At 42.8% G+C, this 19,611-nt stretch overlaps 1 protein-coding gene and 1 long non-coding RNA gene across 4 annotated transcripts; one reads left to right on the plus strand and one right to left on the minus strand.

The window, feature by feature from the left end:
• Positions 1-258: 258 nt before the first annotated feature.
• Positions 259-4,785, plus strand: LOC133509642 (uncharacterized). The gene is made up of 3 exons (XR_009797408.1): positions 259-1,957; positions 2,305-2,372; positions 4,649-4,785. It is a non-coding gene; the product is annotated as an uncharacterized LOC133509642 (long non-coding RNA).
• On the minus strand, positions 3,882-15,027 carry tlx1 (T cell leukemia homeobox 1). Of its 3 annotated transcripts, none has more exons than XM_061836874.1 (3): positions 7,102-7,688; positions 5,834-6,033; positions 3,882-4,809 (listed from the first exon to the last, which is right to left on the minus strand). In XM_061836874.1, exons 1-3 carry the CDS (start codon positions 7,523-7,525, stop codon positions 4,582-4,584), a joined length of 852 nt encoding a protein of 283 aa, XP_061692858.1. In that variant the 5' UTR covers positions 7,526-7,688; the 3' UTR covers positions 3,882-4,581. The 3 variants fall into 3 exon arrangements, with proteins under 3 accessions (XP_061692858.1, XP_061692859.1, XP_061692857.1); XM_061836875.1 differs by lacking the exon at positions 7,102-7,688 and adding an exon at positions 14,130-15,027 and having other exon boundaries at positions 3,886-4,809; positions 5,796-6,033; XM_061836873.1 differs by having other exon boundaries at positions 3,890-4,809; positions 5,796-6,033; positions 7,102-7,671.
• Between the last annotated feature and the right edge of the window lie 4,584 nt (positions 15,028-19,611).

A 19,611-nucleotide genomic window follows, 5' to 3' on the forward strand; every position in this document is an offset into this window, starting at 1 on the left:
CCGAAAGGAAAAGAAGAAGAAGATGAATGATACGTTTAGAATCATCTGTTAAAGACGGGCACAGTGACGAGAATCCTAGGGGAAATCTCTATGAAGGTTAAACTAGAGCAGTGCAACTTAAAACGCACACCTTGCTTGGTAATGTGTAGTCTCATAAACGAAAAAAAGAGTCCCTCACCTCTGAACGACGATTCCAAAACCAGACTCCTTGAAAGTAAATGTTTATAGTTGGAAACAGACAACGGCAAGCGAAACATCTTTTACCGATACCAACGCTTCAACGTTTCCCCCTTTGATTTTGGACAATTACGCAATGTTAACGTGTTGTCGCACAAGAAAATGCGTCTACCGGTCGTCATTATTTCGCGACGGACGTTTATTGCATCACCACTGAAGGGCGACAAACCTCTCCGTTAGTTCATCTTATTTCACGGGCTCTGGTCTGCGTTTTATGAGCTGACATGAGAAACTTTACACGGTCCATGCATCCGTTTTACTAACCGCTATATCCTCACAAGAGTCGGGGGGAGTGCTGGGGCCTGTGTGAGCCATCTGAGAGGCGGAAGACGTTATTACACTCCGCCAGTTAGTCCTATCGACACCTGTCAGTGAGTGGGACCTGAACCCACGCTGCCTGCACCTAAGTCAGTTAAGTGTAGCGCTATACCATGATTAACTCCACGGTCTTGCAGTTTTTCAGGAAAACAATATCCTTAATTTCATATAATTGTGTGGGGCGGAAAACGAGCAAAAACAAAAACGTCAATTCCGCATTGTAATCTTTCATTGAATCCCTGATTCCTTTGAATCCAGGATGAAATTCAGAGTAAATGGTAATTTCTCATTTCACACATATCGTCAAAGAGCGTTTTGATCACAATATGACATTATGACTCTAAAGATCTAGGTACTGTATCTGAAAAATGTGTTTTCTAGGTCAGTGATTCCCAAACAGTGTGCCGGGGGAAGTTATCCAATTTTATGTAATTGCTAAAATGAATAATAAAATTTATTTACAAGAAATAATGTATCTTTATTCATCTATTTATGTCCGTGAGGCATAATGACAGACAGAACAAAAAAAAAAAAATCATCTACTCGATGGCAGAAAGTACATACAGTAATTAATCGATCCATTTTTGGTGACATTTACTTTTTTTGGTGTGCCGTGGGATTTTTCAATTGTAAAATATGTGCCTTGGCTCTATAGAGGTTGGAAATCACTGGTCTAGGTTGTCCTCTCTTCTGTCGTCGCACCACTGAAGCTCGGTAGCGGGAATAAAATTGACACGAAGCTTAGTTTGCTGCTAGGAAAGGTTTTTTTCTTTCTTTAATTGACTCCTTTTTACGGACAACATCAACGTCCTCCTCTCTTGAACACGACCGTCACTCTTTTTTTTCGTCTTCCTCCTCACACCTGCTCAGTCCGGTCCCCCACAGGCAATATGTACACGCCCAGCCACTTGGGCCTGCAGTCACGATAGCCGTAACAATAAATATATTTATGTCGATTTTGAATGTAGACAGATTAAAAAATGCGTTAATTTTCCGGGATTGAGGTCTTTAAAGTGTTTTATTGGTTTAAATGTTACGCACTTTTGTCTGTTATTAAATGACACATATCAAATACCGTGGCCTATTAAGATATTCATTCTGATTCACTAATCATTTTAAGTTTCGTGTATTACCTCGGTGTTATGTGTTACACTGCGTTTGAAATATAAATACATTATTGAGGTACACTTAAAATGTTGGCACTGAGGAAAAGATTAATAATGATTTGCTTTTCAGGGTGCCGAGTTTTCTCATCTTGTCTATATCAGCTCTGATGCCCCCCCCACCTCCACCCCCTCCACACACACAAACAGAGGGGAGTGTGCGTGTGAGGAGTGGAAGAGCTAGAGAGAGTGTGAGACAGAAAGAGGGAGAGACAGGGAGAGGAATTTTTGAAGAAAGGGTGAATATCTTCTTTCACCGTCAAGAAAGCGGTCCTGGGAAATGTCATATTACGCGCCCGTGATTCTTTCCATACACTACAATATTCCTATGAGTGTTTGATCCAGTGTCTAACATTTTACTAATGGAACATCTGGAATATCAAATTCCGCCTTGTTAAAATATCGACGGAATGCATAGTACAGGTAGTATTTCTGTTTACAAGCAACTGTTCACGCTAGGAGCGCATTCGTTCCAATGAGCCATAAGCGCAGCCATAGGAAAACATTTTCTAAAGGCAGAATAATGAATTTAGTTTTTGTACCTTCCACTGAAACGAAATATTAATCCATCTATCCATTTCCTTAGCCACTTATCCTCACAAGGGTCGCTGGAGTGCTGGAGCCTATCCCAGCCGTCGACGGACAGGAGGCAAGGTACACCCTGTACTGGTTGACGCAGCCAATCGCAGGGCACATAACGTCAGACAACAGTCGCATTCACAATCACATCCGTTTTCTGAGCCGCTTATCCCCACAAGGTTCGCGGGAGTGCTAGAAGCAATCCCAACTGTCAACTGGCTTGAGGCGGGGTACACACAGAACTGGTTGCCAGCCAGTCACAGGGCACGCAGAGACAGACAACAGTCACACTCACAATCACAGCTTGAGTCAAGTTGGAGCCTCCAATTAATGCATGTTTTGCCAACCTGGGAGGAAAACAGAGTGCCCGGAGAAAACCCACGCAGGCACTGGGAGAAAGTAAAAAATCCATACAGGTGGGGTGAGAATTTGCACCTGGGTCCTCAGAACTGTGAGAGCAACGCTCTCCAGCTGCTCCACCGTGCAGCCCAATTCTTCTTCATATTATTATCATTAATATTATGATTATTATTAGTATGTCGGCATGGTGGAGAAGCTGTAAAGCGTTGACCTCACAGTTCAGAGGTCCATGGTTTGATCCCGGCCCGCCTATGTGGAGTTTGCATGTTCTCCCCATGCCTGCGTGGGTTTTCTCCGGGCACTCCGGTTTCCTCCCACTCCCCAAAAACATGCAACATTAATTGGACACTCAAAATTGCCTCTATCGTGTGATTGTGAGTACGGTTGTTTGCCTCAATGTGCCGTGCGATTGGCTGGCATCCAGTTCAGCGTGTACCCTGCCTCCTGCCCTTTTTCAGTTGGGATAGGCTCCGGCACTCCCGCGACCCTTGTGAGGATAATTGGTAAAGAAAATGGATGTATGGATATTATTATTATTATCCAAGCCACTTATCCTCACAAGGGTTGCGGGGAAAGCTGGAGTCTATCCCAGCTAGCTTCGGGCAAAAGATGGACTACACCCTGAACTAGTCGCCAGTCAGTCGCAGGACAGATGAGTGGGAATCGATCACACGCTGCCCACACCAAAGCAGGCAGGCGTGTGTACGACTACACCATCAGTGACTCACCAATTATGATGATGATGATTATTATTATTATTATTATTGGAGGCACGGTGAATCAGCTGGAAAGTCTTGGCCTCACAGTTCTGAGGACCTGGGTTCAATTCCGGCCCTCCCTGTGTGGGGTTTACATCTCCAGGCGCTCAGGTTTCCTCCCACATCACCCGAGGTGTGATTGCGAGTGCGGCTGTTTGTCTCGATGTGCCCTGCGATTGGCTTTATTATTATGTCCATGCTACCCTGAGAACGCCCGATCTTGTCAGATCTCGGAAGCTAAGTGGGTTTCGCCCTTCTTAGTACTTGAATGGGAGACCGCATGGAAATACCTGGTGCTGTAAGCTTCTCTCCCCGGTTAAATGCAGAGGGGTTGCGTCAGGAAGGACATCCGGCGTAAAACTGTGCCAAAAAAATATGCTTTCATCTAAGATGACACGCTGTGGCGACCCCTAACGGGACGAGCTGAGAGGTGAAGATTAGGATGATTATATTCATCAATTTTGTAAAACTCTATTGAATATATTTGTGAAACTCATGAAAGTAATATCACAAACGTGAATTTAATGTGTATTGCAGGACCACGTTGACGTAAAACACAATGGCAGTGTTTGACACGTATTTTTCTTTTTAGAAATTCAGGCTAATGACCATACTATACACAAAATGCAGTTGCAGTCAAGTAAAAAAATAAAAAGTACAGGGTTCTGATAACAAATGGAGCAGCGAGTGAACCACAGCGTGATGAGATGTTTAGCATCTCCTGACCATTTGGTGAATTGCATTACAAGTGAGAAACAAAAATATTCGTTAAAATATGAATCCACAGATATGAGATATTAAAATACTGTGGTAGATTTTCAAGATATGACCCCATAACAAGATGCTGGCTGGCTTCTCGGTCCATAAATTCTAAAATAGACATCATTCACAGCCTTCACTTTTTGTTGTTGTCACGAATTGGCATTCATTCAAAGGTGCTTTCTACGTATTTTACTTCGTTATCCAACGGTACGACAGATAAAACTTGAAGTCCAGTCAAAATGAATCTCTGAATGACTGCTGGATCATCGCGACTTGTGCAGGGGACCTCTTGCATCCAGCACTCAACCAGGCAAAAGGCGGTAGATAACACTCAAAACGGGACAGAAAGTGGACCCGGAGATAAAGAGTTTCCACCAGGACAAGCCTGCATTTCTCCGCAAACATTAGTCCTGCTCTGAGGCTACTCGCAAGTCGAAACGCTGCTGATCTTGACGGTGTTCTCGCTCCAAGGTTGCAGGTTCTGCAGGGCGAACAAAGAGCTGTTCTGTAGGCATAGCGGGTCCGGCGTCACCGGCTGGTCGATGGACTTCTGGAAGGCCTCCTGCTGCAGCTGCATGAGGATCCGGTTGGCTTGCTGCCTCTCCGCCTCTCTCTCCTCCGCGGTTTGACGCCTGGACAACCAACCATGCGTACAGCGGTCACCAGAAACACTTGCATGTTTCTTCTCTTTACAATTGTCCATGGAGCATCGGGTGAAATAAGTCTTATATTTGAAACAAAACACGTATCACAATAAATGTACAACAGCAATTTAGTAATCTTAAGTGTGAATTCTTTTTGAATCGCTACCTTAAAATCACAACGGTATGCGAATAACTATACTGGGCATTGTGTTTTAAAATGAACAAAATTGATGATGAATTCTATGATTACTAAGGAGGCTATGATGTCACCTGCGTGGGTTTGTTTATGTGTGCAACTTTCGCTCTGTTTTTCCCCCCTTACAATTATGTTCCAAAGAGAAGAATTCACACTACATCGATGGTGTTGGGTATAGGCTATTCAAATTTCCAATTAAACCAAATCACTGGAGATTAAAACAATTGCAACCTATTTTCAAAATTGTTTCTTAAATGGGAAATAAAATCAGTATCTTGTCGAATCCTGTCTGGTTCGAAGCAAATGCAATCCAGATTACATTTTTGGCATACCATTTAGATTGAGCTATAATTCCACGATTTCTTTGCTTTTGGATCCTATTACCTTCACTACACTGATTCAGAAAAAAACTCTGCGTTTATAACTTGTGTCATATTGCACTTGACTCATTAATTTGACATGTGACAAATTCTTTGCTGTCACCATTATTTGAGATTAATATTAATATGAGAGGAAAGTAAGTTTTACTTTCTTGTCGAAAATATGTAGTACAAAAACAACACACTTCTCGCCTTGTGTCATATTGGACTTGTCTCATTAATTTTATATGTGACAAATTCTTTGCTGTCACCATTATTTGAGATTAATATTTATATGAGAGGAAAATAAGTTTTACTTTCTTGTCGTAAATATGTATTACAAAAACAACACACTTGTCGGCATGCAACATTTCCAGTGAGGACGAAACTAGTGCTTCCATGTGAGCATTAAGTTTCACCTCCATTTGGTGCGTCTGTTTTGGAACCAGGTTTTGACCTGAGCGTCGGTCATTTTGAGGGCTTTGGCTAGGGCGGCTCTCTCGGCGCTGGCCAGGTACTTCTGGCGGTGGAAGCGCTTCTCCAGCTCGCAGATCTGCAGTCGCGTGAACGACGTCCGCGGCTTCTTCTTCTTCGGCGGCGCCCGGTTCTGGTACGGATGGCCGACACGACGTGTCACGGCGAGGGCAGGCATAGACACTGGACGGACCGGGATAATGAAAGATCATCGGATAATTACTTGATACTTATTACGTTATTTTAAAATGCGCATTGTGCAATGTAAATTAATGCGCTGCTCTGAAAAAAGATCAATTACACATGATTAAAATAACTGACGTAATATTACTCCATTTTCCTCGAAAATAATCAAATAATGTTACTTTAACACATTTTATCATGTGCAAACGAGCATTAAATTAATTGATCGAAATAATTTTTCTTTACTGTGGTGTTTATTTTAATTAATTCATCAAAGGCAAAAATGTTTTCCAATCGGTGTTGTCATTTTGTATTTACTTTTATAGTTATCAATAATCAAGTCACCCATGTATTTTCTGTAAAACTTTATTTTCACATTGTCAGATTTTAAATAACTATTTGTTGTACGGAAACACTTCGTTTTTATTATAAGGATTATTGTTATTTTCTTTCCCAATTAAATATCAAATGTATCTAATTAATTTCAGCCCTTCGCTATTTTATTCAAAAATACGAAAAAAGATTGTTTTAATATAGTCAATTCAAACACAACGCGGTTGCACGCAACTAAAAAGAAACACACAAAAACACGTTTCATCATTTTCGAGGAAAACAGAGGAAAATTCCGTCAGTTTACCACACTTAATTCATATGCAACAGAAAATGAAGTTTTTCTCCCCAGTGACCTACATAGTCGTCTATAAACAAATCACCCAAACATATCTTTTTAAAAATGAATGACTTTGCCATTTACTTGACTTCGCCATGCGTGTCATCTTATGTTCAGATTGTCAGTTCTTTCATATATCTTTCCTTCCCGCACACATCCCTTTCTTTTGAAGTCCTTTTTATTTTTATGACCCATTTTCTTTGACGTTTTGACGTGAAATTTCATTTAGTGGAGGTACCTGAGGTCAACACCGCCACGTTCAATTCTATTCTATTCTATCTATTCTATTCTATTCTATTCTATTCTATTCTATTCTATTCTATTCTATTCTATTCTATTCTATTCTATTCTATTCTATTCTATTCTATTCTATTCTATTCTATTCTATCGTGTTCTACCTGTGAACCTGTCTTTGGTGTAGCGTCTGTTGCTCTCCATCCAGGGGAAGGTGAGAGGGCTTATGTTGTTGACGCTCCCAGTCAGCGACGGCAAACAAGTGTTCCCAGCACTCCCTGGTCGGTGGGCAGGCACGCGGATTACTCCGGCCGCATGAGTTCCGCTCACATTGACCCCATGCACGTTCATGTGGTAAGCCCCTCCGAGTGAGGCAGTGTTGCAGTTGTATCCCCCATTACTACACGCGAAGCCGCTGTTGGCGTTACAGTTGTAGAGCGGGTGTCCATAATCCGGTTCGTGCATCCTGGTATTCAGCATGCAACTGTGCTCCACGGTGCTGAGAATCTGGTCGATTCCGAAACTGATGGACTCCTGCGCGTGCGTGTGTTGTTGTAACTGTGACCCAACAGGTCCGATGTGATCCATGGCCCGCTCCGCAAGTCGGAGCACGCGTGGATCCGACCGGACTCCTGAATTGAGGCCCGGGCGCCTGCTCCGGGCGTTATCAACTTTGTGTGATTTTGTCTGTGAGCGAGTGTAACATACGGACTGTTTCTGCAAGGGACAGAAAGAGTACCACCCCCCGCCCCCCAGCCCCAACCCTCCTCCAACCGCCGCCACCGCCTCATCCTGCTTCGCTAGGAGTTGCTCGACAATCAACCACAACAACAAAAGTGCATTTTTTTAAACAGCCACATTTTCTTGTAAAAGCAATGTAATAAACTACGGTGTAAAGTATAAAACAACAACACGACCTAATTGATATGGCATTGATCATATTTAGCAACTGGGACACTACGTAGATGTGAAAATAAAACAAAAAATCTATTCATCAATTTTCTTTTCTACTAGTCCTCATTATAGGATCGCAGGTGCAGCAGGCAGAAGCAAACCCATCTGACTTTGAGGCAGGGTGCGCCCTGAACTCCTTACTAGCCAATAGCAAGACAAGCATATTCAAAGCGCCGTTCACACTTATGGACATTACGATCAGGGGCCACCGATATGGTACGAGGTAGCCCCCAAGAACCAAATCCACACGGGTTGCCATTGCGCCTGTTCTAAACTAGATGATGAGTGATAGAACATTATCATTTCCGAAGAATGTAGAAGTTGGGCACGGTGGGCATCCAGTTAATGAGTCAGCCTCACAGTTCTGTGGACCGGGGATAGTTTATATAAAAAAAATATGTTATTGAATGTCATGCATCCACCCTTTTCCGATGCCATTTACCTTCTTTTCAGTTACAGGGAGCTGGATCTTATCCCAGCTGACTGTATATACATGAATGTGAAATGGATTCATCTTTGCATATTTGTTTTGCTTATCCTAACACAAGATATTCCAGAATTGAGTTTCCAGGGCCAAATTTAATGAAATTAATCCCTACAAAATGCATGATATTTATGCAATCATCTTATGGAGCAGTTTCTATTAATAATTTATGATCAGAGGGATGGCACTGATATGAAGACTGATGCTTTGTATTCATACTGATGAAGCAGAGTTGTGATGGACACTTGACTTTTTTTCTCTCCCATATAATTTTTGTAGACCTACAACAAACCAAGGATGTAGTCATATATTACAAAGTGTTGTATTAATATTAATGAATACACTCAATGGTAAACTGCACCCTAGAAGTGAATGGATATTCATTTTGATGAAAATAATGGCTGTCACACTTTACAAAAATATTAATATCATTTTAAGTTTGGAAAGGTGCCAATAACGCTAGGAAATTAACATACCAACTCCACAGCAACCACATGAAAAATAAAGCTACTTTTTGTTCTTCTCTCCCACCAACAGCCACTGCTGCCACTGGGACTTAATTACTGAACATGGGGCATTAGATTATTAATATTTCATCAGCTTTAAATGGTTGTCATTGGTCAAGTGACCACCATCAAATTTTAATGCTTCCATTGTTTGATGCAGACCATAAGGATCATTAGAGAGGATAGTTACAAGAGCAATGAAATACTATGGAGAAATGGGTTGCTTTTTAAAGCCACATTAAACACACAAAGGGTGCAGACTGCACAATTATATTTATCCAGATACATACATAGTATGTAGATTGTATACAGACCTATATTTTGCAGGAACTGTATTGTACTGAGATGTTTCAGGCACATCCCACCGGAAAGAGATGCCGGGGACGATCCAGGACAAGCTGGCGAGACTATGTCTCCTGTCTGGCGTGGTAACGCCTCGGGATCCTCCTAGAAGAGCTGGCTGAAGTACCTGGGGAAAGGGGAGCCTGGGCGTCCCTGCTTAAAGCCCCACCAACGCTAAAAGCATGATTTTTAGTATCTTTTTAATTAAAAAAAAGGCAGCCGGAATGGACTCATCTGTTTTTTTCACTACAACATGATTTTGATGTATATGGCTTTTTGTAACTCTCATCATGAAAATCCTCTCGAGGGATTTGTTTTGGAGAAGCAGGAAGTGACGTTGTCAGCAGGAGCGCACTCAGGCGGTCTCGTGTGTTTATACTAATTTCACCTGATGGAAGGTAGCTTTTTTCCCCTTCATGTTAGCCAAAATGCCGGCTCATTGTATTGCTGGATATTGTTCAAACACTCAGGAGGATGGATTTACTCTTCATATGTTTCCAAAAGACCTGGTTTGTCGTGAAAAATTGATAGCACCTGTGCTTCATGGGTTCCAAATGACAGGTAGGTGTGTATAGAGCTACTAAAAAAACAATAGTTGTGTGGGGGGGGGGGGACATAATCCTCTCAGAACATAACAAAAGATCTGCGTACGTAAGTCAGGGGTGCTAAATGTGTTGATGTGCCCGTCGGCGCCGCGTCTGCCAAGCACGGCTTTGGCTGAAGTGGCTCATTGCAGCCCCGCCTGAGTGGCTCATACATACTGTCAGGGAGTCTGTTGTTAGTTAGAAGTGATCTGCATATCATCTAAATATGGCTCGAAACAAGAAGGTAATTTTGCCCTGGTCACTTCATTCGATTGTGAGATGTTCTCTTCTCTGAAAAGAGCTTCCGTGTTCCATAGCAGGTGCCACTATGTGTTTTCAATGGCGAATGTCCCGCTGTAACATTTGCTGATGACATTGCAGGCAATATGGCTACCACTTAGATGCCAAATGAGACTTCTGCAACTTTGCGCATGGATAGCAGGCTCTCCACTCTTTGTATAGACATTGAAGTGAATAATGTTATATGTATTTTTCATTACAATATCTATTTTACAATGTATATAGGGATGTCAGTGGCGCTTTAACTATTGTCCCCAGGACACAATATTGCATAAGTGGATGAAATATGTTCAAATCTCAACATGTAGGAATTTCCATACAGCGACCACTATTTCATTTTTAAACTGCCCAAACACCAACAGCACATGCATTGGGCCCTATAGTTTGACTGACTTGCATTATTCACTTATATGATTAAGGAAGAAGCTGTTTGCTGACCAGACTTATTGATAGTGTGTGTGTGCATGTCCACATACGTGCATGTGAGTGTGAGAAAGAGAAACATTTGCAACTTAACGCAAGGCGTTTTCTCAAGTTATAAGTTGGCTGAAATAACCATGTTTGGGCAGTCACAATTTAAGACTATGCCGCATAACAAAAACGTTTCATCTTTAAAGTAAATAATCACGGCTTGTTTTTTTTTTACCCCCAAAATGAGTCTTTGATGGGCCACAAAGGGTTTGTGTGCGGTCACGTGACTGCCATGACATTTGATTGGTAAATTGGACTCAATCGACACTCATGATTCCATTGAATTGGAAATCTGAAAATATTTCACGCACATGAAATAATAGATAAATAAACAGAGTGAGTGGCAGGTCGAAGATTGTAAGTGAGGGAAAGTATCAATTCTTCTTTACATAAATATGCAAGAAAAAGTCAAATTTATGGTTCATTCAAGTTACTCTCACAAGTACAATTTATCCAAAATGGTACTTGTGTAAATGTAACTGAGTAAATGTAAACGGCTTTACAACCCACCCAACATCTAATGCGTAGTTAGTATAGCTATAAATGTTCTCTCAATAAAGCCAATTTATTAGTCAAAACTATGGGACCATACCATCATTGACATTTTACTAATGGAAATCTAAGTACAGCAACACAATATTATCTTGTGTTTCTTCCTTTCATAGTGATTTTAAGTAACAAGACTTTTTTTCTTTTTCTTTTTAATCTGTGAGGCCAGCCACATGATTAGGGACAGCGAGCAACACAGCAACTGGATAGAAATTGACTTTCTGCGACTGATTTGTCACCCTGCCGGGCACGTCTCCAATGCTCTCGCTGCACTGGAATGTGCAGCTTGTTGAGACCAAATTGGCAAACACATACTGCCATGCTTGTCCTTGCACAAAAATCAGAACCTGCTGCAATTTTCGCCCTACTGCAGATGTGCAAAAATTATCCTTCGTCTTCAATTGCTCTCATATGTGCTAACCACATACTGTACTATACCATCATGCTTCCCTTTTTGTGAACAGTGCAGAAGTTACAAGCTGATGAAAAATTTGGTCTTGTTTTTAATTAAAAACATAAATAGACATACTGTTCAGACAATTACACACAAAATTAATCAAAAATGTTTTAAACGTGGGAAAGGGGAATAAACCAGAAACCAGGTCTTTCAAATTTCTCACTTATCAACATCACTAACAAAGATCTCTGCTTTCCCTTTCTGTTCCAACACGGTCAACATAACAAACACATGCGCTCACCATCTCGTGAGAATAAGCGGTTCAAAAAATGGATGTATATGAGAAAACTGCCTTGTCGGTGCAAAGAAGCTTGAGTTTGTCAATATGAATTCAGAATGGACACCATTAAAATATTTTCAAATGTTTGTCTACAAATTTCACACTATCTCAACAGCCAGGATGATACTATGCAATAAAAATTACATAACTTTGAAGAAATATGTAGTTGGTTTCGCCTTTTAATTTAGGTTTTATGCTTGTCTGTCTAGGAAGGTCACTGACCTGATGATGTAATCTTGGCTGTAGGTAATCCCAATTGGTTTTGATCACGTTGACATCTAGGCTCTCTGCAGGTCAGTCAAGTTCTTCCATACCAAATTTATCCAATTATGCTTCATGTTTGAATAGCACAGCTTGTAAACAAAAACCCCCCTTCCTTAACCTTTTTGTTTATTTTTTCTGATTTGGTATGATTGTTTTACATTTGTAATTGTTTAGCCAAAATATGGCTGTGCTGTCAGTCCACAGACAAACACTGGAGCTGTTTAGTTTGGATTACTGTGTTGACACACGTCAACCTGGCTTCACCAATCCTTGCTGTTTGTGTTGAAGCATGCAGGTCCTGTGTTGTCTTTGTCCTCTCTTTCTGAAGGAGTGTGGTGGGTTCTACCTGCATAGTCCATGACTTTTGACCTCAAAATCTCTGGCGCCAGCTCTGTCAACAACTCAGTGCACTTTCCATTACCAGTGACAGCAGTGCCAAAGTTTTGAAACTCTTGGAGCACTTAAATGTTCCTCTTCAGAAAAGAACAAAATAACTTATATGGTGTATGGGGGGCATGGTGGATCAACTAGAAAGTGTTGGCCTGACAGTTCTGAGTTCCAGGGTTCGATCCCAGGCCCGGCTGTGTGGAGTTTGCATAGTCTACCCGTGCCTGCGTGGGTTTTCTCCGGGCACTCTGGTCTGATTCCACACAATAAAAACATGCAATATTAATTGTGGACTCTCAATTGCCCTTCGGCGTGATCGTGAGTGCGGCTGTTTGCCTCAATGTGCCCTGCAATTGGCTGGCAACCAGTTCAGGGTGTACCCAGCCGCCTGCTCACATTTGAAAAACAGGTGTGGTCAGCCATGCCCGCAGATATAAAGTTACGGGTGTGGTCCACCAGTCATGCCTGCAGATATAAAGTTGAGGGTGTGATTCGGGATGGAATCTCAAGACATTAAAATATTTACTGAGTTGTTATACCAGAGTATGGAGTTGTTACCTCATACCATACATAATAATGATTTATTGACATTCCACAGACTGAGACAGACATTTTTAAAGAAGTCAATAGATTATAATTTCAAAACTAAATATTCATATAATCAAATCATTTTATATCATCATGATGTATTGTTATAATCTCACATAATTTACGGCTCTATCTATTGTCAATCCGTTGATGAAAAATAGCAGTAGATTATATTTTCCGAAAGCATGGAGAGGGGAAAAGTTTTCAACTTCAAGATAACGCGGTACCACGGGGGAAAATTACCATTTAGATATATGGACAGACTAGTCTAAAATTAGAACTAAGATCAAGTCAAAGTAAATCACAATCTTATGCGTCTTATAGTTAGACACTGAAACATTACCCGTGTTATATCCCAGAAATGGTTTCAATGTAACTCAGGGTTGCCCAGATTCCCCCCAACCAACATTTACTTTTCAAGCTGCCAGCCTCTCGCGATCGATCCCGGAGGGACTGGGGGCCGGGCCAGGGTTGGGGGTGGTAGTGGGGGGGTATGCGAGTGCACGTGCGCATCAATGTGACTGCCTAAATATGAGGCCGGCTTGCTAGAATGCGCCTTTATGTGTGTGTGCTTGACGTATTGGCCACACTTGAATCAAGCGACGTGATGTATTGACTTTTTTTTTTTTTTTTGGGTAACGCCGTCACACGATTAACCAAAACTAACCTCGTGATCGACGCATTGACCACCCCTGGTATAACTGAATTTCCTTCGACGTAAATGCGCTTGCAGTACGTGAAGCAGCTCGGAAAATGCGCTTTTGGCGTCACTTCCGGAGATGCTCAGTACGGTTAACTTGGATTTCCTTTTTCCGGGTGAATGGTGATTGTTTTAGGAGCAGGCTTGTTTTGTTAACAACGTTTATGAAATAAACACATAAATTAATGTCAAGACTACACAAAATAAACGACGTCTTTCAATATCTATTTTTTCTACTCGTGACAAATTTTACGTGTGATTTTTTTTTGCTCGACTACAGCGCGGCTGCAAATGCGCTCGTCAAATGTGAGTGACTGTATACCTACCTCGGTTTTCGAACTTCTTGGTTTTTGTCCAAATCGGTTTTCGAACGAAAATTTTGAGATTTTTTTGCTTTAGTTTTCGAATGAAAATCGGCATTCGAACACCCCAACAAGCTGATCCACGAAGATTTGTTATTGTGCTTTCGAACGCACGCCCCCAAAAAAAACGGAAAAGACGTAATGCGCACGACGCGGTGCAACCAGTTGACTCATACACTCCTCTGCTCGCGGACGTTTCCCAGTACTGTAGTGACTTTTTTTTCTTCAAATTGAGCAACATTAACACCCGATCATGGCTCCAAAGAAGGCAAGTGGAACTGCTGGTGCTGAAAAAGGAGAGTTGTGCTTAAAAACAGTCAACTTCAACAAGTAGCCGAATACGAATCTGGTGTGCGTGCTTCTGAGCTATCGAAGAAGTATGGCATGGCGAAATTGAAGATCAGCACCATTCTGAAACACAAGGATGCGCTCAAAGCAAATGATGTTGCTAAAGGAGCAACGGTGTTGACCAAGCAGAGGCCACAGATCTTGGAGGAAGTCGAAAAGTTGTTTCTTGTTTTGGTGAACAAGCAGCAGTTAGCTGGAGTTAGTGTTGGCGAGGAAGGGAGGAGATGTCGTTTGATGAGGCTGAAGGCAGGAAGGATGTCTCAACTGCAGATGTTAAAGCTATCTGCGCTCAATGGAACGGCATCCATAATTTTGTAGAACTTCATCACGTGAATAAAGCTGAATGTTGCCGAGCACTGCAAAATTTTAATAATGTTGTTATGAGCCACTTAAGAAAAGTGTTTAAAAGACGGCAGAAACAAACATTAGATTCTTTCTTTGTCACCCCCCACCGAAGACATCTGAAACTATTGTTTTGCATTGCTTTTTTCTTTTGTTCCATTAACCCTCCCTCTAGTTGCAAGTTATTTTTTTCAAGTTATGTACTTTCTGTGCAAATAAAAAAAAAAACATTTGTTCTCCCATTATTGCTTGTTTAAAGTTATTCTGCACTTTTGTTAATAAAAAAGGTTTGCAAGGCTGCAGTCCCAACCGAGCATACTCTACTAGGCTAAAGCATACATTTTAAGCAGAAAATAAATATATTTCTCAAATGATTTAATTATATAAATTATTTAAACTGTACATGTATTCCTACTATGCAATTTATTATCAGAAAAAGCTAAAAAAATTGCTTTAAAAATATTATTTAGGCTTGGAACCCATTATTTCATTTTCCATTCATTGTAATCAGAAAACTTGCTTCGGTTTTCAAACGTTTTGGTTTTCAACCAGCCTTCTGGACTCACAGTTCTGAGGTCCTGGGTTCAATCCCAGACCCGCCTGTGTGGAGTTTGCATGTTGTCCCCGTGCCTGCCTGGGCTTCCTCCGGGCACTCCGGTTTTCTCCCACATGCCAAAAACAGGCAACATTAATTGGAATCTCTAAATTGCCCCTAGGTGTGATTGTGAGTGCAACTGTTGTCTGTCAAAGTGCCCTGCGATTGGCTGGCAACCAGTTCAGGGTGTACCCCGCCTCCTGCCCGTTGACAGCTGGGATAGGCTCCAGGACACCCTGCGACCCTCGTGAGGATAAGCGGTGAAGAAAAGGGATGGATCGATATATATGTATATATATATATATATATATATATATATATACACATTGGTATCTTTACTTACAAAAAGCGCATTTTACATGTAAATAGCATAATCCAACCCCCCGCCCGCCAAAAATAAGCGTTTAAAGTACAAAATGTAAAGAATAATAAAACATAATTACGTTCATATACCTTTCACATTGGGCTACTATGCTAAGAGAAAGGTGCGTGACAAGAAAAAGGCATTGTGGGGGACAGGGGAGGAGGCAAACATTTGACAGCCAAGAGAATAAATACGTACGAACATATGCACACACACAACTTAATTCCACTAAAGTTTCTTTGGGGCCTTGGTAAAGAAAGCTGAATAAATGTAGTTTTCCAATGTACATTAGGTAAAGACAGTGTGTGATAGTGCTAGCGTATTTTGGCGATAATCGAGTGTCCGTCTCTCCTAGCCGATAAGATGCCAGGAAGATGCTACAGCGATAGCCAATGGGAGAGCAGCTCTACTCACATAAAGCAAAATACAAGATGTTTATGTTCGGTGGAATTTGAGGAATCCAGCTCCCATTTTTTTCTTTTGTACCCTGTGTCATGGCCAGAACACGCGGCTGAACCCAATTGCATGACTCACGAGCCTTAGGAGCAGTTTGGGAAATGTCTTTATTCGATCCAAAGTCCAAATATCGGTAAGCGGTCTGTGAAGGCGGCAGTAGTAGATTCCGCTGGCGTAAGAGGAAGGTCAACAACAGGTTGGGGTTTGGTACATGGGATAGCAAGAGCAGAAACAAAGAGTTGCGGGAACGTGACTTTGACTCAATGATCTGCCAAAGACCACATGCATAGCCATAAATACGTGGTACGTAATAACATAGATGAGACACTGCTGATAGGATCAGGTGCGCGTCACATCAGGGACCGGCACAGGTCTTTGAACCCAGCCGATAGGAAACCACGAAATGAAACCGTATGAAGAGGAGGACCCACCTGGCTGGCCGGGCATGAAGTCTTTTGGCAGATTTTAAGTATTCCAGATTTTTTTGGTCGGTATAAACCACGAAAGGAAGCTGAGCCCCCTTCAACCAGTGTCTCCACTCTGTCAATGCTGTTTTAACTGCTAAAAGCTCTCGGTCTCCAATATCATAATTTCGTTCCGTGGGTGTCAATTGTTTTGATAGGAAGGCGCAGGCATGTACCCTCCCGTCATTTTTACCTCTCTGTGATGAAACGGCCCCTATCTCTGAATTTGACACATCCACCTCTACAATGAACTGCTGGTCGGGATCAGGCAGAATGAGGATGGGAGCGGAAGCAAAGCTGGCCTAAAGTTTACGGAAGGCCCCCTGGCAACTTGTGCTCCAACTGAACGTAATATGGGCCGCTATGAGTGCGTGTAATGGTAAATGCTAAAATTCCGAATGAATTTTCTATATAAATGTGTAAATCCAATAAACCTTTGAATCTCCTCACATGAGTTAGGCATGGGCCAGTGGAGGATGGGCTGCACCTTGCGGGTATCCATGTGGCTCTCGCCTTCCCCCAGAATGAATCCCAAAAACGGCACAGAGGTTTGATGGAACTCACAATTTTCAGCTTTTACATACAGTCCATGATGCAGCAACTGCTGCAACAGTGCTCGAACATGTTTGACATGAGTTGCTTCGTGGGGTAAGAAGATCAGAATGTCGTCCAAATATACAAAGACATGGCGCTTGAGCATATTGCGAAGCACGTTGTTGATGAAGTTCTGTAAAACTGCTGGCGCGTTGATGAGCCTAAAGGGCATCACCAAATATTCGTAATGCCGAGTTGCCGTGTTGAAGGTGGTCTTCCACTCGCCGCCCACTCCCTTATGCGCACCAGGTGGTAGGTGCTTCGCAAATCCAATTTGGTAAATATTTTGCCCCCCTTCAGGAGCTCGAAGGCTGTGGCAATGAGGGGAAGAGGGTACATGTTTACAGTGACACTGTTCAGTCCTTAGAAATCAATACAAGGTCTGAGGGACTTGTTCTTTTTCTTCACTAAGAAGAAGCCGGCTGAGGACGAGGGTCGAATATGTCCCGCCACCAGTGATTCCTCCACATATTCCCTCATCGCCTGGTGTTCTGGACCTGAAAGAGAATAGAGCCTCCTTCGATGGGGTGTGGTGCCGGGCAACAAGTCTATCGTGCGATCATAAGGCCTGTATGGCGGAAGAGACTTCCTTGAGGTCTAAATAACTGGGGGGCACTAGGGATAGATCCATTTTCTGCTGCAGGGTCCGCGAGGTGTCTGAAGCGACATTCGTGCTCTCCCTCCTGGAGGATGAGAGACAAGAGATGCGGCATACCGGCCCCCACGACATAATTTGTCCAGTCAGCCAGTCGATTTGGGGGTTATGTCGTCTTAACCATGGACTTCCAAGGATAATGTCACTGCTCTGGGTAACGAATGCATGAACGCTTATGCATTCCATATGCGAATCTGGAAATGTCATGATGAGCGTCTGGGTGTGGTGAGTTATTTTGCATAGGAATGTGCCATTAACCACATACACGTTCGGGAGGCATTGCGTTTTGAAGGTTGCTGGACCTATACTGCTGATGAACCGAGGATTTAGACGATTGGAATCTGACCCAGAATTGATGAATGCTGTAGCCATGCGAACCCGTCCGCCTGAAATTAAAGTGCCACTCTCATGAAATGCATGATTTTAATATGTTATTAATGAAAAAACGGCACCCTACGTGGACCCATGCGTTTTTTCACCACAAAACATGTTTTTGATTTATACAGCTTTTTGTAACTCCCGCCATGAAAATCCTCTCGAGGAATTTGTTTTCGAGAAGAAGCAGGAAGTGACGTAAAGGACAGACCCCCCCCTCAAGTGGACTCGTTTGTTTCCATTAGTTTTACCTCCGGTAAGGTAGCTCGTTGCTCCTTCGTGTTAGCCAAAATGCTGGCTCGTTGCATTGCTGGACATTGCTTGAACACTCGGGAGGATGGATTTACTCTTCAAAAGCTTGCAAGAGACACGGTGTGTTGTGAAAAATGGATTGCACGGGTGCAGAGGATGAGAGCTTTGTGGGTTCCAAATGACAGGTAGGTGTCTATACAGCTACTAAAAAAAATAATAGTTTGGGGCGGACCACATAATCTGTCTCTCATGATATAACAAAAGATCCGCGTACGAAATGTGTCGATGTGTGCATCGGACGGCGTCGGGCTGCTGCGTCGCTTCGCCAGCGAAGCGCACGGGTTCGCGGATGGCGGCGGCTCTGAAGAACGCTGCCGTAATGCAGCTCTCAGCTGTGTGCGACGACAACGCAGTAAAGCGCCCCGGCTCGACGGTGTTGTTCATCACGTACTGGGGCGTCTATGAACAAACCCTTAAAGCAGCACGGCTCGGCTCTGCCTCACTCAGCCGTGTTCAGCGACAACGCAGTAAACCACCCCGGCTCGACGGTGTTGTTCATTGCGTACTGCGGCGGCTATGGACAACCCCCCAAAGCAGCACGGCTCGGCTCTGCTTCACTCAGCCGCGTGCGACAACAACGCAGTAAAGCGCCCTGGCTCGACGGTGTTGTTTATCACGTACTGCGGCGGCTGTGAACAACCCCCTAAAGCAGCACGGTTTGGCTCTGTGATAAGCCACCTCGGCGGCGAAAATGAGCCACACTGACCGGCTGCGATGAGCCGCGGTGGCTCATCTCCACCGCGGAAGTGGATCGGACGGGAGGCAGTTTGGCCGTGATCGCATACCCTCTGAATATGGCTCGTAACAATAGTGTAATATTGCCCCGGTAACTTCACTCGGTTGTGTGGTGTTCACCTTTTCAAAAAGAGCTTCCATGTCAGAAGGGGGGTGTTCGTCTCCCACAGTAAGGATGCACCGCGTGTTTTCATTGGCGAATTTCC

The sequence above is a fragment of the Syngnathoides biaculeatus genome, chromosome 12 (genome assembly GCF_019802595.1).
Source record: "Syngnathoides biaculeatus isolate LvHL_M chromosome 12, ASM1980259v1, whole genome shotgun sequence".
NCBI lineage: Eukaryota > Metazoa > Chordata > Actinopteri > Syngnathiformes > Syngnathidae > Syngnathoides > Syngnathoides biaculeatus.